Source organism: Semicossyphus pulcher, unplaced genomic scaffold, assembly GCF_022749685.1.
Source record: "Semicossyphus pulcher isolate SPU_LCO1_2020_fin unplaced genomic scaffold, fSemPul1.0.p SCAF_23, whole genome shotgun sequence".
Lineage (NCBI taxonomy): Eukaryota > Metazoa > Chordata > Actinopteri > Labriformes > Labridae > Semicossyphus > Semicossyphus pulcher.
This window is the reverse complement of record NW_027211697.1, coordinates 12994293-13014952: the sequence shown is the minus strand read 5'-3', so window position 1 is coordinate 13014952 and position 20660 is coordinate 12994293. Positions and strand designations below refer to the sequence as shown.

The following is a 20660-nucleotide window of genomic DNA, read 5'->3' as shown; positions in this document are numbered from 1 at the left end:
AGGTTAGGGAATGTTTTCCAATGACCCCATAGGGCTGTTGCTTCCACTTTTGTTTTAACTCCAAGGCTCGAACAATCACCCTGTCTGCTTCTTGAAAGTTGCGGACTCTGACTCTGTTGTCGTAATCTTGCTTGTTTTTGTGATTGTTCTTTTCTTGGTTTCCTTATCCCCAGCATGGCCAAGAGCTCTTTTATCAATAGACCCTTGGTCAGAATGGATGCGAGCTGGATGACCATAATGGACAAAAATTTCTCCACCAGTACCCTTGACTGTTGAGGCTCTTTGATTGTTCATTGGGAATGCCTGGGTGTGCCGGGTGACATGGTCAGTGACATTAGCTACTCCCCGTGTCCGGTTCAATAGACAAGAAATCTGTGCACACTGAGTCCAGCAGACCACAGCTTGTGATCTGATGCAACGGAGTAGCCTTGTGAGGTGAGGTCTTCTGAGCCACTGACCTCCCACACGTCTTGACTTACTGATCTATGTCCGCGGCCATTTTGGGCCAGTAGAATCTATCCCATACCAACTCATACCTATGGCCAGTGGCATTGAGTTTGGCAGTCGTGAGAACATACAGTATGTCAGAGGGTTGTTGTCAGTTCTGCCAGGGAACTTAGCCCCATATAGGTAGTGGTGAAATTTGTCCACGCCTGCCCATTTCAGCATCAAAAACTCAAGTTGATGGACAGGGTAGTTTCTTTCAGAGTTCCTTAACTTCCGACTGGCAAAGGCTACGAGACGCAATACTAATTGAAAGAACCTAATCGATGCACATCATAATTGAACCATTCTTTTTTCTCTCCACAACAATTGGTGAAACGTAGGGGCTGTGTGACTCCTTGATTATTCGAGCAGCGAGTAGCTTTTGCAGCTGGCGCCGCACATCATCGATAACATCGATATCTGCTGGCATGAGGCATCTTGACAGCTCTTGAAAAGGTCAAGGGTCACTGATGCTCAACATCTTTAGCTAGTCCCACATGCCATTCTGTGAGGGAAAATACTCCAGCTCTCTCTGATAACTTGTTAGAGATGTGTTCTTTCCAAGCACTAGGGACTCTGCAAAGTTGAATAATCCAGGATCCACTTTGTTTAGCTCAGTCACTCTTTCCGCTTTATGGACATGGGCTACAACAGTGCCTTTGGGGATGGATTTGGCTTTAAGTGACTCATTCCTCAATAACAATGAGAAACTGTCCACATCCATGTCAGAGGGAAGGAGAACACGGGGGCACCACGACACCAGCTGGGAGAGGGTGGTGGACAGGGGCCTCAACTACTAACACATTTTGCTCCCACGACTCCTTTGCAGTTACTTTACAGGCAGCAAATACCACACGCCTGGGGATATTTGTAGCTGTCCAGGGCCCGTCCATCTTATTTGTCCTACACTATCATCTATATGCCAAGATGGAGGTTTTGGTTCAGTCTGTATTGCCTGCGCACACACTCGCCATGACTGGGCAGGACCAGTACTCTCAGATTCATCCCCTGTCTTGGGCCCATGGTGGAAACTCCTATCATTGGTCCCAATAATTACTGCCGCCTGATCTGGACCATCAGGGTCTGGGCACACCAGTGCCAGCACATCCTTAGGCTCAGGATGAGCTCCATCATCCAAGAACTTAACATTCATAGCTACAGACTCTTTGTAAGGATAGCTGGACTCACTTAGGCCCCAAAGAGCCAAGCTGGATATGGGATGGATTGGCAAGTGTGACAGATGTGCTGCATACCAACATTCGGGTATATCACTGTGACACTGGAACCACTGTCCATCAATGCGATGGTTGGCTGGCCCTCAATGATGACTTTACTCAGTGAAGATTCTCCCACTAGACCTTTCGGAAGGCTGGTGAAACTATAGCACTTCACTTACTTTTGATGGTTTGTTTGCTCTTTGTTGCTACCTTTTTATCTCCAACAGGAACGAAGCAGCTTCAGTATGACCTTCGCAGAGTCCTCAGGGGCAGTACAGTAAGTGGCTATGCCACATCGCCACATCAATAACAGAAAATAATTTCATCATTACTGGCTCTGGCTTTTCCTTTGTTAGCCGACTAGTTGGGACCATTACCTTTTCCTGTTTTCTCTGGAGTTTGTTCTCCATCCAGACTCCTTGGGTGGCCAAGAGTCTGTGTATGTCACTGCCATTACCCCGAGTTGATTCTGCAGGTCTTCCACTTGTTTCTTTAGTGCCTGGGGGGGGTTACTCATGTACTCATGTCGTCAGTGACAGTTAGACTAACAAATAGCTATGCAGCAGAGTAGCCACAGGTTTGAAATTAGCTTTGAGAAACTCTTATAGCCGAGTAACACACTTTTTATAAATGAGTCAGGCTACTACTAGGGACTTTAAAGCTTACACTCAGCTTACTTTTGTAGCTAGTCACTACATTAGGAGGAAAAACCCACACTCACTGCGGTGTCGCAGGCTCACCGCTCTCTCCGTTACTCCCAACTTCTCTGCCCGTTAGTCCCTCCCCTTAACCAATTACAATATCAGAGACGAGATGTCTTTTTACATGGACCAATCTAAGGCAGAAAAAAAAGCATAAGCACGATAGTCTGTCACACTCCGTGTTGTGGGATGTACTTTTTTAACCAAACTATTGAAGGTTACCATCTTAAAGGGACATAATGCTTCTGCTTTCTGCTTTTTAAACACCCATACATACTCTTCAACTTCATCAACCGGAGGGAAATTTGTCTCACAGCTAAAATATACAGAGACATTGATAAAAGGATTCAGGTACCAAAACAATAGTAAAATACATGAATAGGTAAGTGAAGCTCATGGGAAGTTCAAGCAGGGAGACTGTTTTCACGAGTTATTCTATCTTTCATATCACTATCCCTATCTCTCTTCCTGTCATGCTTAAATCTTCTGATTGTGGGCGTTCATTTTCTCAGAGAGAAAAAAAGAAATCCATCAGGAAATCACATCTGTGCTATCTGTTTTCCTCTCTGTTGCTCTCAGTTGTCATTTCAGTGCAGAATAGTTGCAACCTCCAATTTATCTCACAGTTCAAAGGTCATTATTGGTATAAAGAAAATACAATGATAAAATGACACAACACACAAAACCAGTTGATCTTTCTGGGCTTTTTGAGAACTTTTATGAAACAATATACACTAAACAAAACTGTCAGCAACTGGGCCAAATACTGAATCATTCCCCTGTTACAGAGTTATTGTCCTGGTGCCATACCACATTGTAACAATAAAACTCCATACACATATCTCTTAAAACTTGGCTCAGTGTACAACCCATATCTTGGACTCCCTTGTCATGGTCTTAGGCCTGTTGCCATCGTGGACATTAGAGTGCAATTGAAGCACACAGCTACCCTCTGGTGGTTATGTTGTGCACTGTGTATTGTTTTTTTGTTCTGCAAAGTCACACCCAAACTCTCCCAGTCCTTGCTACATTATCATTTTACTATTAGTTAAAATGATGGCAAACAGTGCAAACTCTCCAAATAGGTTTTGTTAAAATATTTTGAATAGTGTCACTTAGACATTTGGTTGCAAGTCTGACCGGCCTTGACTGGATTTAGACAGCCTCTCTAGAATTAATTAATTAATAATTAAAAATAGCTTAACATGAGTGCTTAACGTAGGTTTTTTATCAATTTGCAACTCCCAATGGCGTAGCTTGCAGGGGCCCGATGCTCATTGTTGATTACAATTCAGTCACAGCTACATTTGGGGAAGAGGTTACAGCGATGCTCCTTTTCATGACCCTTCCTGTAACAGTAGCGGTTGCCGAGCGCTTCTTTTCAAAGCTAAAACTCTTAGACTTACCTGAGGAGCAGCATGGGACAGGAGAGACTGAGTGGGTTGGCCATCCTGACCATCGAAAACACCAGGGCTAGGATTAAAGATGTAAAGGCCATTGTCAACAACTTCGCACAAAGCCCATCGAATGCCAATCGAAAGAGTGAGTAAGCTTTATATATAATGTTTGTTGGTTAAAAATTAATTTATAGGTCTATTGCTTATCAATCTGTGTATTTGATCTATCTTTAGAAAACTTGTTCTGCTGCACAGCCGCTGAGCTATTTCATTATCATAGTGCAAACTTTACTAGTCTATTAAAAACAATAACAATAAGCACATATCCATCACGTTCTTTTGAAACGCATGCTGCTCTTTGAGCAATCTGTTGGCATTGTCCTTTAGAGTTGTTGTTTTTGCTCTTGGCCTGCGGTAGGCAGATCATTTGATAAACGAGCATGTTCCACTGGTTCATTAGCTGTGTTTTCGAGTTTCTGTTAAGAGATTGTTCTATACTGGTGTTATAGCGCAGACATAGGCTGCTTTGGTGGTGGTGCTGATCGACTTTTAGGGTTAGTTTCTGACCGCTGTCCAAGGTGCTGAATGTTTTGAATAGTGCAGCTTCCCTGGTAACAGCTTCAGTGTTCCCTTGTTAGGTTCTGCTCTGCTGTACATTGCTTAAAAAATATTAGCATTGTAATATAATACACACAACCTTTCCGACAGCAACAGCAGTGTCAAGAGCTACACTTAAATTTAGCAGGACTATAATTGAGCTTAATTTAGCCCATTTGTCAGCTGCAAGGAGAAAGTCATTTATCACTTTAACTAATGCTGTCTCCGTTCTGTGTACGGCACTACAACTAGAACCAAAAGTATTTTAAAGGACTGAGATGAAAATGAGACATTAGCTGAAAATGAGTCAGCACTGCAGAGTTTGAGGGCTGGGCAGATGGGATGTGTGTGTCTGAAACAATCAGAGCTAATCATCTCAGCCTTTTTCACAATAAAGTCAAAAATCCTGCGATTGTTCGGGGCACAGTTCGGTACGAGGGGTTGCTGGAAGTATTCACAACAAAATCGATTACTTAAAAATGACTTTCAAATTGTCGGAATTGTTGGAAATCAAACCCCAAAAACAGGCTGATCTTTCCTCTTTCATAGCAGTCACGAGTCATGTGACTTGTTAAGATGTCAAGGGGGGCATGTAATCTATTAGACTTCGATATGCGTGCAGTTTTTGTGCATCGTCTCTTAAGGGCCGAGGGTGCTCATTGAACCACAAAGAAGTATTGTGCTTAGAAATAAGAAATACAGTATGACCACCCCAACTGGACATGGAGCTACACACCTTTAACAATTTACAGAGACGTGTTTCTCAGCTGCAGCTCAATTAATGTGAAATAAAGACAAGAACAGGTTTTACATTTTATCTACATTAATCATAATGATTGTTAATTTATTTCAAGCCTCGCTCGTTATATCTTTGACACTTTGCATGCATACAAGTGTCTTTTGGCATTTAGTCATTAAAGGAAAATGACAACATTTCTAACTCAACTAAAAACTTAATCAATAATTAATCCTGTTAATTAACTCGTCAATCAGTTCAGCTCTTCATGTATATTATAAATATTGAGCAACATGCCTCACATTGTGAATACAGTACAAGTACTAATAAATTAAAATTAAACACACATCTCTGTTAAAGGTTTATGGTTAAATGTGATGATCATGCCTGGAGTGTCTCAGCAGTGTGTCGTTCACATGTCGTTGAGGTAGTCTTCTCCATGGGTTACCATCTGTTTCAGCGCAGTCAGTATCGGCCCATTAATGCCCTCGTCTGTGTCGATTTCTGATTCGTAGTTCTTGACGAGGAAGATGCAGTTGATTGGGATACCAATCAGCACGTTGAATTTCTCAACCTAAGTTTTAAATTAAAAGCATTTCAGCATTTAAAAACAGAACTTAATTTAGGTTCCAATAAAAATCACTTAAAGTCACAAATAAAACGTACCTGTTCCTTCAGGTACTTGCTCTTGTGTATGTTGTTAATATTTCTTCTGACCTCAGGACAGGCTTCATCAACTTTGGTGAGAATAGCCATTTGGGGAATCCCTGCACACACAGAAACATGATCAGTATTTTAAGCATTTGTTTTGCAGGTATTTTAATTCATAAAACCTGATATGACACCACTGAGTGAAACCCACTGTGACGTCTGCTCTTACCCAGTTCACTGGCTGTGACTCTGACTCTTCTCAACTTCTGCACGACGTTGTCCTCTAACAAAGAAACTGAGCCGGCAGGAATGACACAAACCAGAGCGTGAGCTTTGTCATCCAGAGAGGGAGATTTGTTGTAGCCAGCATCACTCTCTTTTAAAGGGCGATCAGGATTGAACTAGAAAACAATAAAACACAGTCAGAGAGTGTTTATTCAATGAACAGGGCGGAAAAAATCTTAAAGGTTGTTCACTTCTCTGAGCACCACTTGGTCTTGGTCTGTGCTCACAAGGACACACACACACACACACACACACGTTCCTGCCACTGGTTTCACACTTTACTACTTATCTACTGGTGGCAGTCACAATACAACAACATGAGAGAAAAGAAGAAGAGTGCTTCCTACAGGAGGACACATTGAGGTTAAAGTGGCAGGATTCAAAATCTGAACACAAATTACAGAGAAATGTTTTAATGAGACAAGAAATTAATTCCTTACATTTATCAGAGATTAACAATGCACACAATGCCTTTTGGTGATGAACACTGATGTGAATATATTAGCAAACAGAAAACCTCCACAGGGCCCCTTCAGGTTAAATCAAGTCTTAAGGACTGTACCTGGTAACCGTCTCTCACGTGTCCCTCCAGGGCCAGTTTGACGTCTTCCACTTGAACTCCCTTGTCAAGGTTTTTCTCAAAGCCCATGATGTCGTTGAAAACGAGAGGATAAAAGCTCTGTTGATCCTTCTCGATCTTGTACGTTTTGTACTGTAAAGAAGAAGGAGCCATTATTTTTCCCAGTTTTTAATCGCAACATTAAATAGGCAGCAACTCAACCTGTAACACAACAAATATAACAAACAGTAATGCATTCATTTTAATTGTAGATGTGTTTTACCCACTTGCTTTGTGTGAACAGAATTATGTATAATGTTTGGTTGGAATCACCACAGTCTTCAGTTATTCTTACTTTCAGGGTAAAGCTGCTCCCAGAGGTTGCATCTGTCAAAGCTCGATTTGTAACTCTTCCTCGTAAAGCACTTTCAGCAGAGTTGACGAAGCTGGATTTTCCAGCACCGACGGGTCCATGAAGCAGAATTCTGAGATGTTTGACTTCTTTGTTTCGGGGTTGGAAATTTTTTATATAATTCAGATTCTCCTGGGAGCTCCTGTTGATGGAAGAACTTTAGTTGATATTAATGACTTTGGTTTTCAGAGTATTGAACGCACAACAAGCGTCTAATCGGCTTCCTATTTCTCACACACCAACCAGCCAAAACAAATAATTATGTGCAAAGGAGCAGAACTACACACACCACACTGACTTGATGTTTAATCATACTCACGCAGGTATAGCCCTCCATGGCTGACTTAAACAAGCTGAGGACAAATTGATGTTGACACACAGTGAGACAACTTTTTCAACAACATGATGCAGAACTTTCTCTGAATGTTCTCATTATTTTAAGTCGAAACATTTTTGCAATATTTGGAACATCTTACGAGAAGGTCGAGGTGTGGGTGTTCTTGGAGGTGTGGAACTTCCTCCTCCCATATCTGAAAAGACATTTACCTGTTAATGTGCAGGACTTCAAGTATTCACATCTTAACTTCACTAGCAGTACCAATCCAATGAGGTGTGCTGCATTACAGGTAAACCTGCCAAGGGGCCATATATTATAAGTGCTGGTTATCTCTTTTTAAAGTCTATTTCTGCTCTTAATGTCAAAGTATTGAGTTACAATCGCTGTCAGATGAATGTAGTGAATAGTAGTAGTAGTGTTTCCCTCTGTAGCGGAGTAGAAGTATGAAGCAGCATTATAAAGTCAAATACAGATACCTCATCGTTGCACCTTAATGCAGTAACTTGGTAAATGTACTAAGTTACCTCCTGGTACCTTCTGACCCTCCAATCTAATGTAAACACAACTCAAAGACTCTTATTTGATTGTCTAACTAACAAACACGACCTTAATATTTAATGTTGAACAAGAATGGTAAAATATGTGTTTATGTTGCAGAAATACTGTATAAAGTTACATTACATTAAAGTATCATCAGTGGTGCCGCTGATGAGTCAAAATAAGATTGTCAACTTAAGCAAGAATATCATTTTTCTGATTTAATTAAAAACAAAGAAATAATAATCATGTAAAAGTTATGTCAAAGCATGTAACCTTTAAATAAATGTCACGTCATCATTCACTTCAATGAATGAAAAAATAAGAGGAGAGAAAGAGAAAGATCTGCAGTAAATCAAAGGCTGTAGATGAAAGTGAGTTATACGTTTAAACATCAAGACGAGACGGATATTAATTCTAAACAAGTGAGTCAAATAGAGGCAGTCTTACCTTTACTGATGCTGCTCTGTTCAGAGTGACACTGCAATGGTGAGAGCTGGGAGGGGCTGATTTTATAGAGTCTCTGACTGCTTTCACTTTCAGTTTCTGTTTCCGGTACACCATGTGACTTACAAGAAGACCACAGAATCCATTGCAAGAGGCCCATATTAATATTTACTGACCGGCTGTTTCCTGTTTTGCATTTGCAGGTTCATTATAATTTGCAGAATATATAAAAACATATCCAGTAGCTCCACTAACTGCTCATCAGCCTTCAGTTTAATGACAGGTTATCTCATACAGTATCTACCGCTGGACCGTACTAGACTCAACGACATTCTTTAAGTCTAGTCGTGTTCATTCTTTGCCATTCTGCATTTCTGCCCGTTCCTCCTGTCCCAGTCACCTGTAGCCCCTTTTTATGCCATCCCCATCAACTGACCTTTCCCCTTTCCTTCGTCATCTCTGCAGCACATGTACCTGAACGACCTTCAAGCAGGGGTGAGATTTGAAAAGGTCAAAAAGCCAGGTGCCAAAGATCCAGCAGATGGGTGTGGTTAAACAGAGGCAAACATGCTTCGTAATTATGAGGTTTATCCAGCAGTGCACTTTGTGACATTGGCTGCATGTTTGGGGTCGTTGTCCTGCTGCAGAATACATTTGGGGCCAATCATACGCCTCCCTGATGGTATTGCATGATGGATAAGTATCTGTATCACCATTAATCCTGACCAAATCTCCAACTCCATTTGCAGAAATGCAGCTCAAAACTTGCAAGGAACCTCCACCATGCTTCACTGTTGCCTGCACACACTTATTATCGTACCGCTCAGCCCTTCGGCGAACAAACTGCCTTCTGCTGCAGCCAAATATTTCACATTCTGACTCATCAGTCCAGAGCACCTGTTGCCATTTCCTATGTTTTCGTGCACAGTTGAGTCGCTTGGCCTTGTTTCCATGTCGGAGGCTTTTTGGCTGCAGCTCTTCCAGGAAGACCACTTCTGGCCAGACTTCTCCGGACAGTAGATTGGTGTACCTGGGTCCCACTGGTTTCTGCCAGTTCTGAGCTGCTGGACATCTTCTGATATCGAAGGGAAATAAGCTTGATGTGTTTTTCATCTGCTGCACTGAGTTTCCTTGGCCGACCACTGCATCTATGATCCTCAACGTCGCCTGTTTCTTTGTGCTTCTTCAGAAGAGCTTGAACAGCACATCAGGTTTGAAATTAGCTTTGAGAAACTCTTATAGCCGAGTAACACACTTTTTATAAATGAGTCAGGCTACTACTAGGGACTTTAAAGCTTACACTCAGCTTACTTTTGTAGCTAGTCACTACATTAGGAGGAAAAACCCACCCTCACTGCGGTGTCGCAGGCTCACTGCTCTCTCCGTTACTCCCAACTTCTCTGCCCGTTAGTCCCTCCCCTTAACCAATTACAATATCAGAGACGAGATGTCTTTTTACATGGACCAATCTAAGGCAGAAAAAAAAGCATAAGCACGATAGTCTGTCACACTCCGTGTTGTGGGATGTACTTTTTTAACCAAACTATTGAAGGTTACCATCTTAAAGGGACATAATGCTTCTGCTTTCTGCTTTTTAAACACCCATACATACTCTTCAACTTCATCAACCGGAGGGAAATTTGTCTCACAGCTAAAATATACAGAGACATTTATAAAAGGATTCAGGTACCAAAACAATAGTAAAATACATGAATAGGTAAGTGAAGCTCATGGGAAGTTCAAGCAGGGAGACTGTTTTCACAAGTTATTCTATCTTTCATATCACTATCCCTATCTCTCTTCCTGTCATGCTTAAATCTTCTGATTGTGGGCGTTCATTTTCTCAGAGAGAAAAAAAGAAATCCATCAGGAAATCACATCTGTGCTATCTGTTTTCCTCTCTGTTGCTCTCAGTTGTCATTTCAGTGCAGAATAGTTGCAACCTCCAATTTATCTCACAGTTCAAAGGTCATTATTGGTATAAAGAAAATACAATGATAAAATGACACAACACACAAAACCAGTTGATCTTTCTGGGCTTTTTGAGAACTTTTATGAACAATATACACTAAACAAAACTGTCAGTAACTGGGCCAAATACTGAATCATTCCCCTGTTACAGAGTTATTGTCCTGGTGCCATACCACATTGTAACAATAAAACTCCATACACATATCTCTTAAAACTTGGCTCAGTGTACAACCCATATCTTGGACTCCCTTGTCATGGTCTTAGGCCTGTTGCCATTGTGGACATTAGAGTGCAATTGAAGCACACAGCTACCCTCTGGTGGTTATGTTGTGCACTGTGTATTGTTTTTTTGTTCTGCAAAGTTACACCCAAACTCTCCCAGTCCTTGCTACATTATCATTTTACTTTTAGTTAAAATGATGGCAAACAGTGCAAACTCTCCAAATAGGTTTTGTTAAAATATTTTGAATAGTGTCACTTAGACATTTGGGTGCAAGTCTGACCGGACTTGACTGGATTTAGACAGCCTCTCTAGAATTAATTAATTAATAATTAAAAATAGCTTAACATGAGTGCTTAACGTAGGTTTTTTATCAATTTGCAACTCCCAATGGCGTAGCTTGCAGGGGCCCGATGCTCATTGTTGATTACAATTCAGTCACAGCTACATTTGGGGAAGAGGTTACAGCGATGCTCCTTTTCATGACCCTTCCTGTAACAGTAGCGGTTGCCGAGCGCTTCTTTTCAAAGCTAAAACTCTTAGACTTACCTGAGGAGCAGCATGGGACAGGAGAGACTGAGTGGGTTGGCCATCCTGACCATCGAAAACACCAGGGCTAGGATTAAAGATGTAAAGGCCATTGTCAACAACTTTGCACAAAGCCCATCGAATGCCAATCGAAAGAGTGAGTAAGCTTTATATATAATGTTTGTTGGTTAAAAATTAATTTATAGGTCTATTGCTTATCAATCTGTGTATTTGATCTATCTTTAGAAAACTTGTTCTGCTGCACAGCCGCTGAGCTATTTCATTATCATAGTGCAAACTTTACTAGTCTATTAAAAACAATAACAATAAGCACATATCCATCACGTTCTTCTGAAACGCATGCTGCTCTTTGAGCAATCTGTTGGCATTGTCCTTTAGAGTTGTTGTTTTTGCTCTTGGCCTGCGGTAGGCAGATCATTTGATAAACGAGCATGTTCCACTGGTTCATTAGCTGTGTTTTCGAGTTTCTGTTAAGAGATTGTTCTATACTGGTGTTATAGCGCAGACATAGGCTGCTTTGGTGGTGGTGCTGATCGACTTTTAGGGTTAGTTTCTGACCGCTGTCCAAGGTGCTGAATGTTTTGAATAGTGCAGCTTCCCTGGTAACAGCTTCAGTGTTCCCTTGTTAGGTTCTGCTCTGCTGTACATTGCTTAAAAAATATTAGCATTGTAATATAATACACACAACCTTTCCGACAGCAACAGCAGTGTCAAGAGCTACACTTAAATTTAGCAGGACTATAATTGAGCTTAATTTAGCCCATTTGTCAGCTGCAAGGAGAAAGTCATTTATCACTTTAACTAATGCTGTCTCCGTTCTGTGTACGGCACTACAACTAGAACCAAAAGTATTTTAAAGGACTGAGATGAAAATGAGACATTAGCTGAAAATGAGTCAGCACTGCAGAGTTTGAGGGCTGGGCAGATGGGATGTGTGTGTCTGAAACAATCAGAGCTAATCATCTCAGCCTTTTTCACAATAAAGTCAAAAATCCTGCGATTGTTCGGGGCACAGTTCGGTACGAGGGGTTGCTGGAAGTATTCACAACAAAATCGATTACTTAAAAATGACTTTCAAATTGTCGGAATTGTTGGAAATCAAACCCCAAAAACAGGCTGATCTTTCCTCTTTCATAGCAGTCACGAGTCATGTGACTTGTTAAGATGTCAAGGGGGGCATGTAATCTATTAGACTTCGATATGCGTGCAGTTTTTGTGCATCGTCTCTTAAGGGCCGAGGGTGCTCATTGAACCACAAAGAAGTATTGTGCTTAGAAATAAGAAATACAGTATGACCACCCCAACTGGACATGGAGCTACACACCTTTAACAATTTACAGAGACGTGTTTCTCAGCTGCAGCTCAATTAATGTGAAATAAAGACAAGAACAGGTTTTACATTTTATCTACATTAATCATAATGATTGTTAATTTATTTCAAGCCTCGCTCGTTATATCTTTGACACTTTGCATGCATACAAGTGTCTTTTGGCATTTAGTCATTAAAGGAAAATGACAACATTTCTAACTCAACTAAAAACTTAATCAATAATTAATCCTGTTAATTAACTCGTCAATCAGTTCAGCTCTTCATGTATATTATAAATATTGAGCAACATGCCTCACATTGTGAATACAGTACAAGTACTAATAAATTAAAATTAAACACACATCTCTGTTAAAGGTTTATGGTTAAATGTGATGATCATGCCTGGAGTGTCTCAGCAGTGTGTCGTTCACATGTCGTTGAGGTAGTCTTCTCCATGGGTTACCATCTGTTTCAGCGCAGTCAGTATCGGCCCATTAATGCCCTCGTCTGTGTCGATTTCTGATTCGTAGTTCTTGACGAGGAAGATGCAGTTGATTGGGATACCAATCAGCACGTTGAATTTCTCAACCTAAGTTTTAAATTAAAAGCATTTCAGCATTTAAAAACAGAACTTAATTTAGGTTCCAATAAAAATCACTTAAAGTCACAAATAAAACATACCTGTTCCTTCAGGTACTTGCTCTTGTGTATGTTGTTAATATCTCTTCTGACCTCAGGACAGGCTTCATCAACTTTGGTGAGAATAGCCATTTGGGGAATCCCTGCACACACAGAAACCTGATCAGTATTTTAAGCATTTGTTTTGCAGGTATTTTAATTCATAAAACCTGATATGACACCACTGAGTGAAACCCACTGTGACGTCTGCTCTTACCCAGTTCACTGGCTGTGAGTCTGACTCTTCTCATCTTCTGCACGACGATGTCCTCTAACAAAGAAACTGAGCCGGCAGGAATGACACAAACCAGAGCGTGAGCTTTGTCATCCAGAGAGGGAGATTTGTTGTAGCCAGCATCACTCTCTTTTAAAGGGCGATCAGGATTGAACTAGAAAACAATAAAACACAGTCAGAGAGTGTTTATTCAATGAACAGGGCGGAAAAAATCTGAAAGGTTGTTCACTTCTCTGAGCACCACTTGGTCTTGGTCTGTGCTCACAAGGACACACACACACACACACACACACACACGTTCCTGCCAGTGGTTTCACACTTTACTACTTATCTACTGGTGGCAGTCACAATACAACAACATGAGAGAAAAGAAGAAGAGTGCTTCCTGCAGGAGGACACATTGATGTTAAAGTGGCAGGATTCAAAATCTGAACACAAATTACAGAGAAATGTTTTAATGAGACAAGAAATTAATTCCTTACATTTATCAGAGATTAACAATGCACACAATGCCTTTTGGTGATGAACACTGATGTGAATATATTAGCAAACAGAAAACCTCCACAGGGCCCCTTCAGGTTAAATCAAGTCTTCAGGACTGTACCTGGTAACCGTCTCTCACGTGTCCCTCCAGGGCCAGTCTGACGTCTTCCACTTGAACTCCCTTGTCAAGGTTTTTCTCAAAGCCCATGATGTCGTTGAAAACGAGAGGATAAAAGCTCTGTTGATCCTTCTCGATCTTGTACGTTTTGTACTGTAAAGAAGAAGGAGCCATTATTTTTCCCAGTTTTTAATCGCAACATTAAATAGGCAGCAACTCAACCTGTAACACAACAAATATAACAAACAGTAATGCATTCATTTTAATTGTAGATGTGTTGTACCCACTTGCTTTGTGTGAACAGAATTATGTATAATGTTTGGTTGGAATCACCACAGTCTTCAGTTATTCTTACTTTCAGGGTAAAGCTGCTCCCAGAGGTTGCATCTGTCAAAGCTCGATTTGTAACTCTTCCTCGTAAAGCACTTTCAGCAGAGTTGACGAAGCTGGATTTTCCAGCACCGACGGGTCCATGAAGCAGAATTCTGAGATGTTTGACTTCTTTGTTTCGGGGTTGGAAATTTTTTATATAATTCAGATTCTCCTGGGAGCTCCTGTTGATGGAAGAACTTTAGTTTATATTAATGACTTTGGTTTTCAGAGTATTGAACGCACAACAAGCGTCCAATCGGCTTCCTATTTCTCACACACCAACCAGCCAAAACAAATAATTATGTGCAAAGGAGCAGAACTACACACACCACACTGACTTGATGTTTAATCATACTCACTCAGGTATAGCCCTCCATGGCTGACTTAAACAAGCTGAGGACAAATTGATGTTGACACACAGTGAGACAACTTTTTCAACAACATGATGCAGAACTTTCTCTGAATGTTCTCATTATTTTAAGTCGAATCATTTTTGCAATATGTGGAACATCTTACGAGAAGGTGGAGGTGTGGATTTTTCGTTTCCCATATCTGAAAAGACATTTACCTGTTAATGTGCAGGACTTCAAGTATTCACATCGTTAACTTCACTAGCAGTACCAATCCAATGAGGTGTGCTGCATTACAGGTAAACGTGCCAAGGGGCCATATATTATAAGTGCTGGTTATCTCTTTTTAAAGTCTATTTCTGCTCTTAATGTCAAAGTATTGAGTTACAATCGCTGTCAGATGAATGTAGTGAATAGTAGTAGTAGTGTTTCCCTCTGTAGCGGAGTAGAAGTATGAAGCAGCATTATAAAGTCAAATACAGATACCTCATCGTTGCACCTTAATGCAGTAACTTGGTAAATGTACTTAGTTACCTCCTGGTACCTTCTGACCCTCCAATCTAATGTAAACACAACTCAAAGACTATTATTTGATTGTCTAACTAACAAACACGACCTTAATATTTAATGTTGAACAAGAATGGTAAAATATGTGTTTATGTTGCAGAAATACTGTATAAAGTTACATTACATTAAAGTATCATCAGTGGTGCCGCTGATGAGTCAAAATAAGATTGTCAACTTAAGCAAGAATATCATTTTTCTGATTTAATTAAAAACAAAGAAATAATAATCATGTAAAAGTTATGTCAAAGCATGTAACCTTTAAATAAATGTCACGTCATCATTCACTTCAATGAATGAAAAAATAAGAGGAGAGAAAGAGAAAGATCTGCAGTAAATCAAAGGCTGTAGATGAAAGTGAGTTATACGTTTAAACATCAAGACGAGACGGATATTAATTCTAAACAAGTGAGTCAAATAGAGGCAGTCTTACCTTTACTGATGCTGCTCTGTTCAGAGTGACACTGCAATGGTGAGAGCTGGGAGGGGCTGATTTTATAGAGTCTCTGACTGCTTTCACTTTCAGTTTCTGTTTCCGGTACACCATGTGACTTACAAGAAGACCACAGAATCCATTGCAAGAGGCCCATATTAATATTTACTGACCGGCTGTTTCCTGTTTTGCATTTGCAGGTTCATTATAATTTGCAGAATATATAAAAACATATCCAGTAGCTCCACTAACTGCTCATCAGCCTTCAGTTTAATGACAGGTTATCTCATACAGTATCTACCGCTGGACCGTACTAGACTCAACGACATTCTTTAAGTCTAGTCGTGTTCATTCTTTGCCATTCTGCATTTCTGCCCGTTCCTCCTGTCCCAGTCACCTGTAGCCCCTTTTTATGCCATCCCCATCAACTGACCTTTCCCCTTTCCTTCATCATCTCTGCAGCACATGTACCTGAACGACCTTCAAGCAGGGGTGAGATTTGAAAAGGTCAAAAAACCAGGTGCCAAAGATCCAGCAGATGGGTGTGGTTAAACAGAGGCATACATGCTTCGTAATTATGAGGTTTATCCAGCAGTGCACTTTGTGACATTGGCTGCATGTTTGGGGTCGTTGTCCTGCTGCAGAATACATTTGGGGCCAATCATACGCCTCCCTGATGGTATTGCATGATGGATAAGTATCTGTATCACCATTAATCCTGACCAAATCTCCAACTCCATTTGCAGAAATGCAGCTCAAAACTTGCAAGGAACCTCCACCATGCTTCACTGTTGCCTGCAGACACTGCCTTCTGCTGCAGCCAAATATTTCACATTCTGACTCATCGGTCCAGAGAACCTGCTGCCATTTTTCTGCACCCCAGTTCCTATGTTTTCGTGCACAGTTGAGTCGCTTGGCCTTGTTTCCATATCGGAGGCTTTTTGGCTGCAGCTCTTCCAGGAAGACCACTTCTGGCCAGACTTCTCCGGACAGTAGATTGGTGTACCTGGGTCCCACTGGTTTCTGCCAGTTCTGAGCTGCCGGACATGTTCTGATATCGAAGGGAAATAAGCTTGATGTGTTTTTCATCTGCTGCACTGAGTTTCCTTGGCCGACCACTGCATCTATGATCCTCAACGTCGCCTGTTTCTTTGTGCTTCTTCAGAAGAGGTTGAACAGCACATCTGGAAACCCCAGTGTGCTTTGAAATCTTTGTCTGGGAGAGACCTTGCTGATGCAGGATAACTACCTTGTGTCTTGTTGCTGTGCTCAGTCTTGCCATGGTGTCTGACCTGTGACATGAAACTTCCACAACCTCGAATTCGTAGCAGAGTTTGGCTCTTCCTCACCCAGTTTTAAGCCTCCTACACAGCTGTTTCTGTTTCAGTTAATGACTGTGTTTCAACCTACATGTGAAATTGATGATCATTAGCACCTGTGTGGTATAAGTGGTTGATCATACACCTGACTATAATCCTACAAAATCACTGACTTTGTGCAAGTGTACCTGTAAGAATTGAGCTGGTTTGAAAGCAAAAGGTAGTAACACCGAACATTGATTTGGTTTGCCTAAAGCTTTTGCACAGTACTGTACGTCTCTCCATCATGTTCGCCCTCTTCTGAGAGAGGATTAAACAGTGAGTTAAACAAATTACTTTCTATGTAAAGACCAACATTGGCAGAAGAATAGTACAGACTCAATCAGTCACACATTAAAACCACTGTATATATAGATGGACACCGCGTCTCCATCTGCTCCCATTGTTCATAATTGATGCGAAAATAGCCCCAGTGACAGGCGCTGCCATCTCGCGATGGTGACGTCATATGGAGCCAGAGTCTGCGCAGTAGAGATCGGCGAGTGAAGCGGCCGTAGCCACTTCCGCGAACCCAAACACACACTTAACCGAAAAAACAGCAAGGATCTCGTTCGCCGGCATGTTTAACAGCAGAACAGCTTCTCTGTGTTGGTCTGAGGTTAACGTTCACAGGTGTGGAAACTTCAGTGACTGTAGTGATTGTTTAAGTTACGTTTCCACTCACGGATCCTCCTCCGCTCTGCTCACCCGGAACTGATCAGCTACAGGAGCCGAATTTGTCAAAAGAGCTGTCAATCATCATTTTGACAGCATCAAGTAACTAATTAAAAATACACTTGGACGTGAATCAGCATGATAATAACTAGCTCTAATGGCAGAAACCATGTTGGAGAAAAATTTAGCAGGCGTGTATTTTGATTTTATAGTTTGACTCATGTCCCATCTGTTAACATATTGGACGCGGGCTTTATGACCTATACTGCAGCCAGTCAGCAGGGGGCGATAGAGAGGGTTTGGCTTCACTGTTAGGGGGCTGTCATGTCGTCCATCATTTTATACAGTCTATGGTTAAAACATGACACAGATAAAACAATGAAATGTCAGGCAAGCTGGAAGGTCAGAGAATAAAAGAGCAGAAATGTTTTAATGGCATGATTTTTGGTTTACATCTCTTATTTAATGAATTACAAATGTTCCACTGAGGGCTGAATAGGACTCCCCACAGTGTGATGCTTCATGTCATAAATGCATTTTTTTTTAAATCATTTATATCAGTATCAAAACATTGCATAAACAAGTCAGGTGATTAAAAGGCTACAGGTAACAGGTAATGAGTTATTCCCCAGTCAGAGGTTAGTTTCACATCCGCTTGTATATGTAGATGAGTTTGCGGCAGTTGGAACAGCGATGCTCGACATCTTGGCAGGAATCGAGGCAGAACGGGATACAACAGCAAAGAAAACACCTGTAGGAAGGAAGAAGTAATAATAAGTTTGTTAAACAGGAGTTTTGATGCTTTTTTCTCCACAGTTTCAGATTTTAAAAAAGTAAAGATGTTGTTTTTTTATCCATTAAATGAAAACTAAAATTGCAGCATATTTCTAAGCTTAATCCAAAAGGCAACTGGACTTGGTTGAAGTTCTTGAAGACCTACAGAGGCTTATATTTCCAGCTCCGTCCACCAGTCAGTTTAGAACTGAAGAAGCCTTTCGGATGAGAGGTGAAACGTCTTCAAGAACTTCAACCAAGTCCAGTTGCCTTTTGGATTAAGCTTAGAATTACCAGGACCTGCATGACTGAGAACCTTCACAGACAGCAAGGTTGTTTTTACCCAAAGAAGGTGAGGGCAGCGCAGATGGCCCAGGTCATCAGGCCGGCGGTGTGATTTGTTTGGGTGATCACTGTCTGCTGGCAGTGCGGACACATAGTTTGTCCTGGGACGTCATGTAGCGGTACGCTTACCACCAAGTGTGTCACTGAGGATGAGAAAGGAACAAAACAGAAAATGTAGGAATGGTCTCCATATTTTTATTTTCAGACCTTGTCAGTATTTATCTGTAATCAAGTTTATTAAATACAAACTAAACTGGACACACTGGTTGATCAGGTGTATTGTGTAGTTCAGTCAGGCTTACGTTTGTAATAGTTTGAAATGTTTATTCCAGTATGCATCGGACCAGTCTACCTCGCCTACTGTATCCCACAATGCAAAGTGCTGGAACGTCACAGCGGAAGTTGAAATCACAGACAGCAGCAGCATTCCAGCAGAAGGTGGCGCTATAGCTAAAGAAGCAGCGATTATTGTTTACTTCCGCCTGCTGTAGCATACTGCAAAATGAATTAGAAGAGCTTCTCCATACTACAGACTTCCGCCTAACGCAGTATGCAGTATGTAGTATATAGTATGTAGTATGTAGTACATAGTATATAGTATGTTGTATATAGTATATAGTATGTAGTATAAAGTACGGCATTTCGAACACAGCCACTGACACAAAAGGGTTGGGAGGATGTTGATACAATTGGGAGACACACGAGGGCAGCAGAGGGAATCTGAAACGAGAGGATATGTCAGTAACTGAAACAACATGAAACAAGAAATTATTGGAAACAAAGAAACAAAACTTAAACTGAGGAGTGGGACATGCAACAACAAGCTGTTGTTCTTGTTTTTATTGTAGCTGCTGGACGATGTCTGCTTGCAGCTATCAGGTGTTCTATTAATGAATGCACATTAAAGCATCCCATCTTGAAGCAGCAGAGATGGCAAAATACAAACTTTTACAAAAGTGCGGATATCATTCTTAACAAGACTCTGGTAAAAGTATAAGTCCTGATTTATTTCTTTATCATATCCTTCTGAATTCTAATCTTGAATTAAATACAAAACAATAAACTGAAAGTAATAAGGATTTACTTTGCTTCTATGTGCAAATATGTTGGATGGTTTGTCTCATCTAACAAGTTCTCCCTGTTGGTTACAGACATCACATTCAATAAATACCTCTTCTCCGCGGTGGAGTTTCTATCTATTGTCTGTTCCATCTTAATACAGCCCTCAAGTTGTTTTTGTCATGGAACGTCTGTCATGAGGGAACACATTCTGAAAGGTTATCAGCCTGCTTTCACCTTCAGATTACAGCCAATCACGACATTAACAGAACAGCTTCTTGTGTTGGTCTGAAGCAGATATTCACGCTTCTGGAAAGTTCAATGACTGTAGTGTTAGTTACGTCTCCTCTCGCCGTTCCTCCTACAGGACTTCCTCACTCATCAATTAAGTTATTTTATTCACTTATTTATTCATTTCTCTTTTTAACTGTCATCATTACTATTATTATTTTATTGTATTGTTTCACCTCCCCTCTCCCATCCATCATCTGAGATCTTCCGTGGGGGGACGGGGGGTGACATGCAGGGGCTATGGCAGTGCACTGTGGCTAGGGGGAGGATGGTTAAAGGACAGCAATTTCCGAAAGGGCGAAAAGGAAAAAACAATGTATCTGTGTATTTATGTATCATTTCTAAAACACTGATTAAACTATAAATAAAAGAATTTTGCAGGAGGAGATTAAGAATTAAAGTATGAAGGGAACCAAAAAACACATTTACACACTAACAGTTTACAGAGATGTGAGTCTTTGTCAGCTGCAGCTAAATTAATGTGAAATAAAGACAAGAAATGGTTTTACAACGT

At 40.9% G+C, this 20660-nt stretch overlaps 2 protein-coding genes across 2 annotated transcripts; both read right to left on the bottom strand.

The window, feature by feature from the left end:
• Positions 1–5257: 5257 nt before the first annotated feature.
• Positions 5258–7569, bottom strand: LOC138603247 (interferon-induced protein 44-like). Its single transcript, XM_069674941.1, has 7 exons — positions 7518–7569; positions 7361–7394; positions 6985–7183; positions 6633–6782; positions 6015–6186; positions 5801–5901; positions 5258–5708 (listed from the first exon to the last, which is right to left on the bottom strand). The coding sequence occupies exons 1-7, from the start codon at positions 7567–7569 to the stop codon at positions 5547–5549; spliced, it is 870 nt and encodes a 289-aa protein (XP_069531042.1). The 3' UTR covers positions 5258–5546.
• Positions 7570–12549: 4980 nt separating this feature from the next.
• On the bottom strand, positions 12550–14847 carry LOC138603245 (interferon-induced protein 44-like). The gene is made up of 7 exons (XM_069674940.1): positions 14814–14847; positions 14657–14690; positions 14281–14479; positions 13929–14078; positions 13307–13478; positions 13093–13193; positions 12550–13000 (listed from the first exon to the last, which is right to left on the bottom strand). Exons 1-7 carry the CDS (start codon positions 14845–14847, stop codon positions 12839–12841), a joined length of 852 nt encoding a protein of 283 aa, XP_069531041.1. The 3' UTR covers positions 12550–12838.
• Between the last annotated feature and the right edge of the window lie 5813 nt (positions 14848–20660).

Bases quoted from the DNA above. Each gene is read 5' to 3' on its own strand.
- LOC138603247 (XM_069674941.1), bottom strand. From the start codon at position 7,569: ATGGGAGGAGGAAGTTCCACACCTCCAAGAACACCCACACCTCGACCT. The intron at 6,187-6,632 runs GTACAGTCCTTA...ATTGTTTTCTAG, and splicing joins ACGTGAGAGACGGTTACCAG to TTCAATCCTGATCGCCCTTT. The intron at 5,902-6,014 runs GTAAGAGCAGAC...CTGTGTGTGCAG, and splicing joins AGTCACAGCCAGTGAACTGG to GGATTCCCCAAATGGCTATT.
- LOC138603245 (XM_069674940.1), bottom strand. From the start codon at position 14,847: ATGGGAAACGAAAAATCCACACCTCCACCTTCTC. The intron at 13,479-13,928 runs GTACAGTCCTGA...ATTGTTTTCTAG, and splicing joins ACGTGAGAGACGGTTACCAG to TTCAATCCTGATCGCCCTTT. The intron at 13,001-13,092 runs GTATGTTTTATT...TTTAAAACTTAG, and splicing joins GCAAGTACCTGAAGGAACAG to GTTGAGAAATTCAACGTGCT.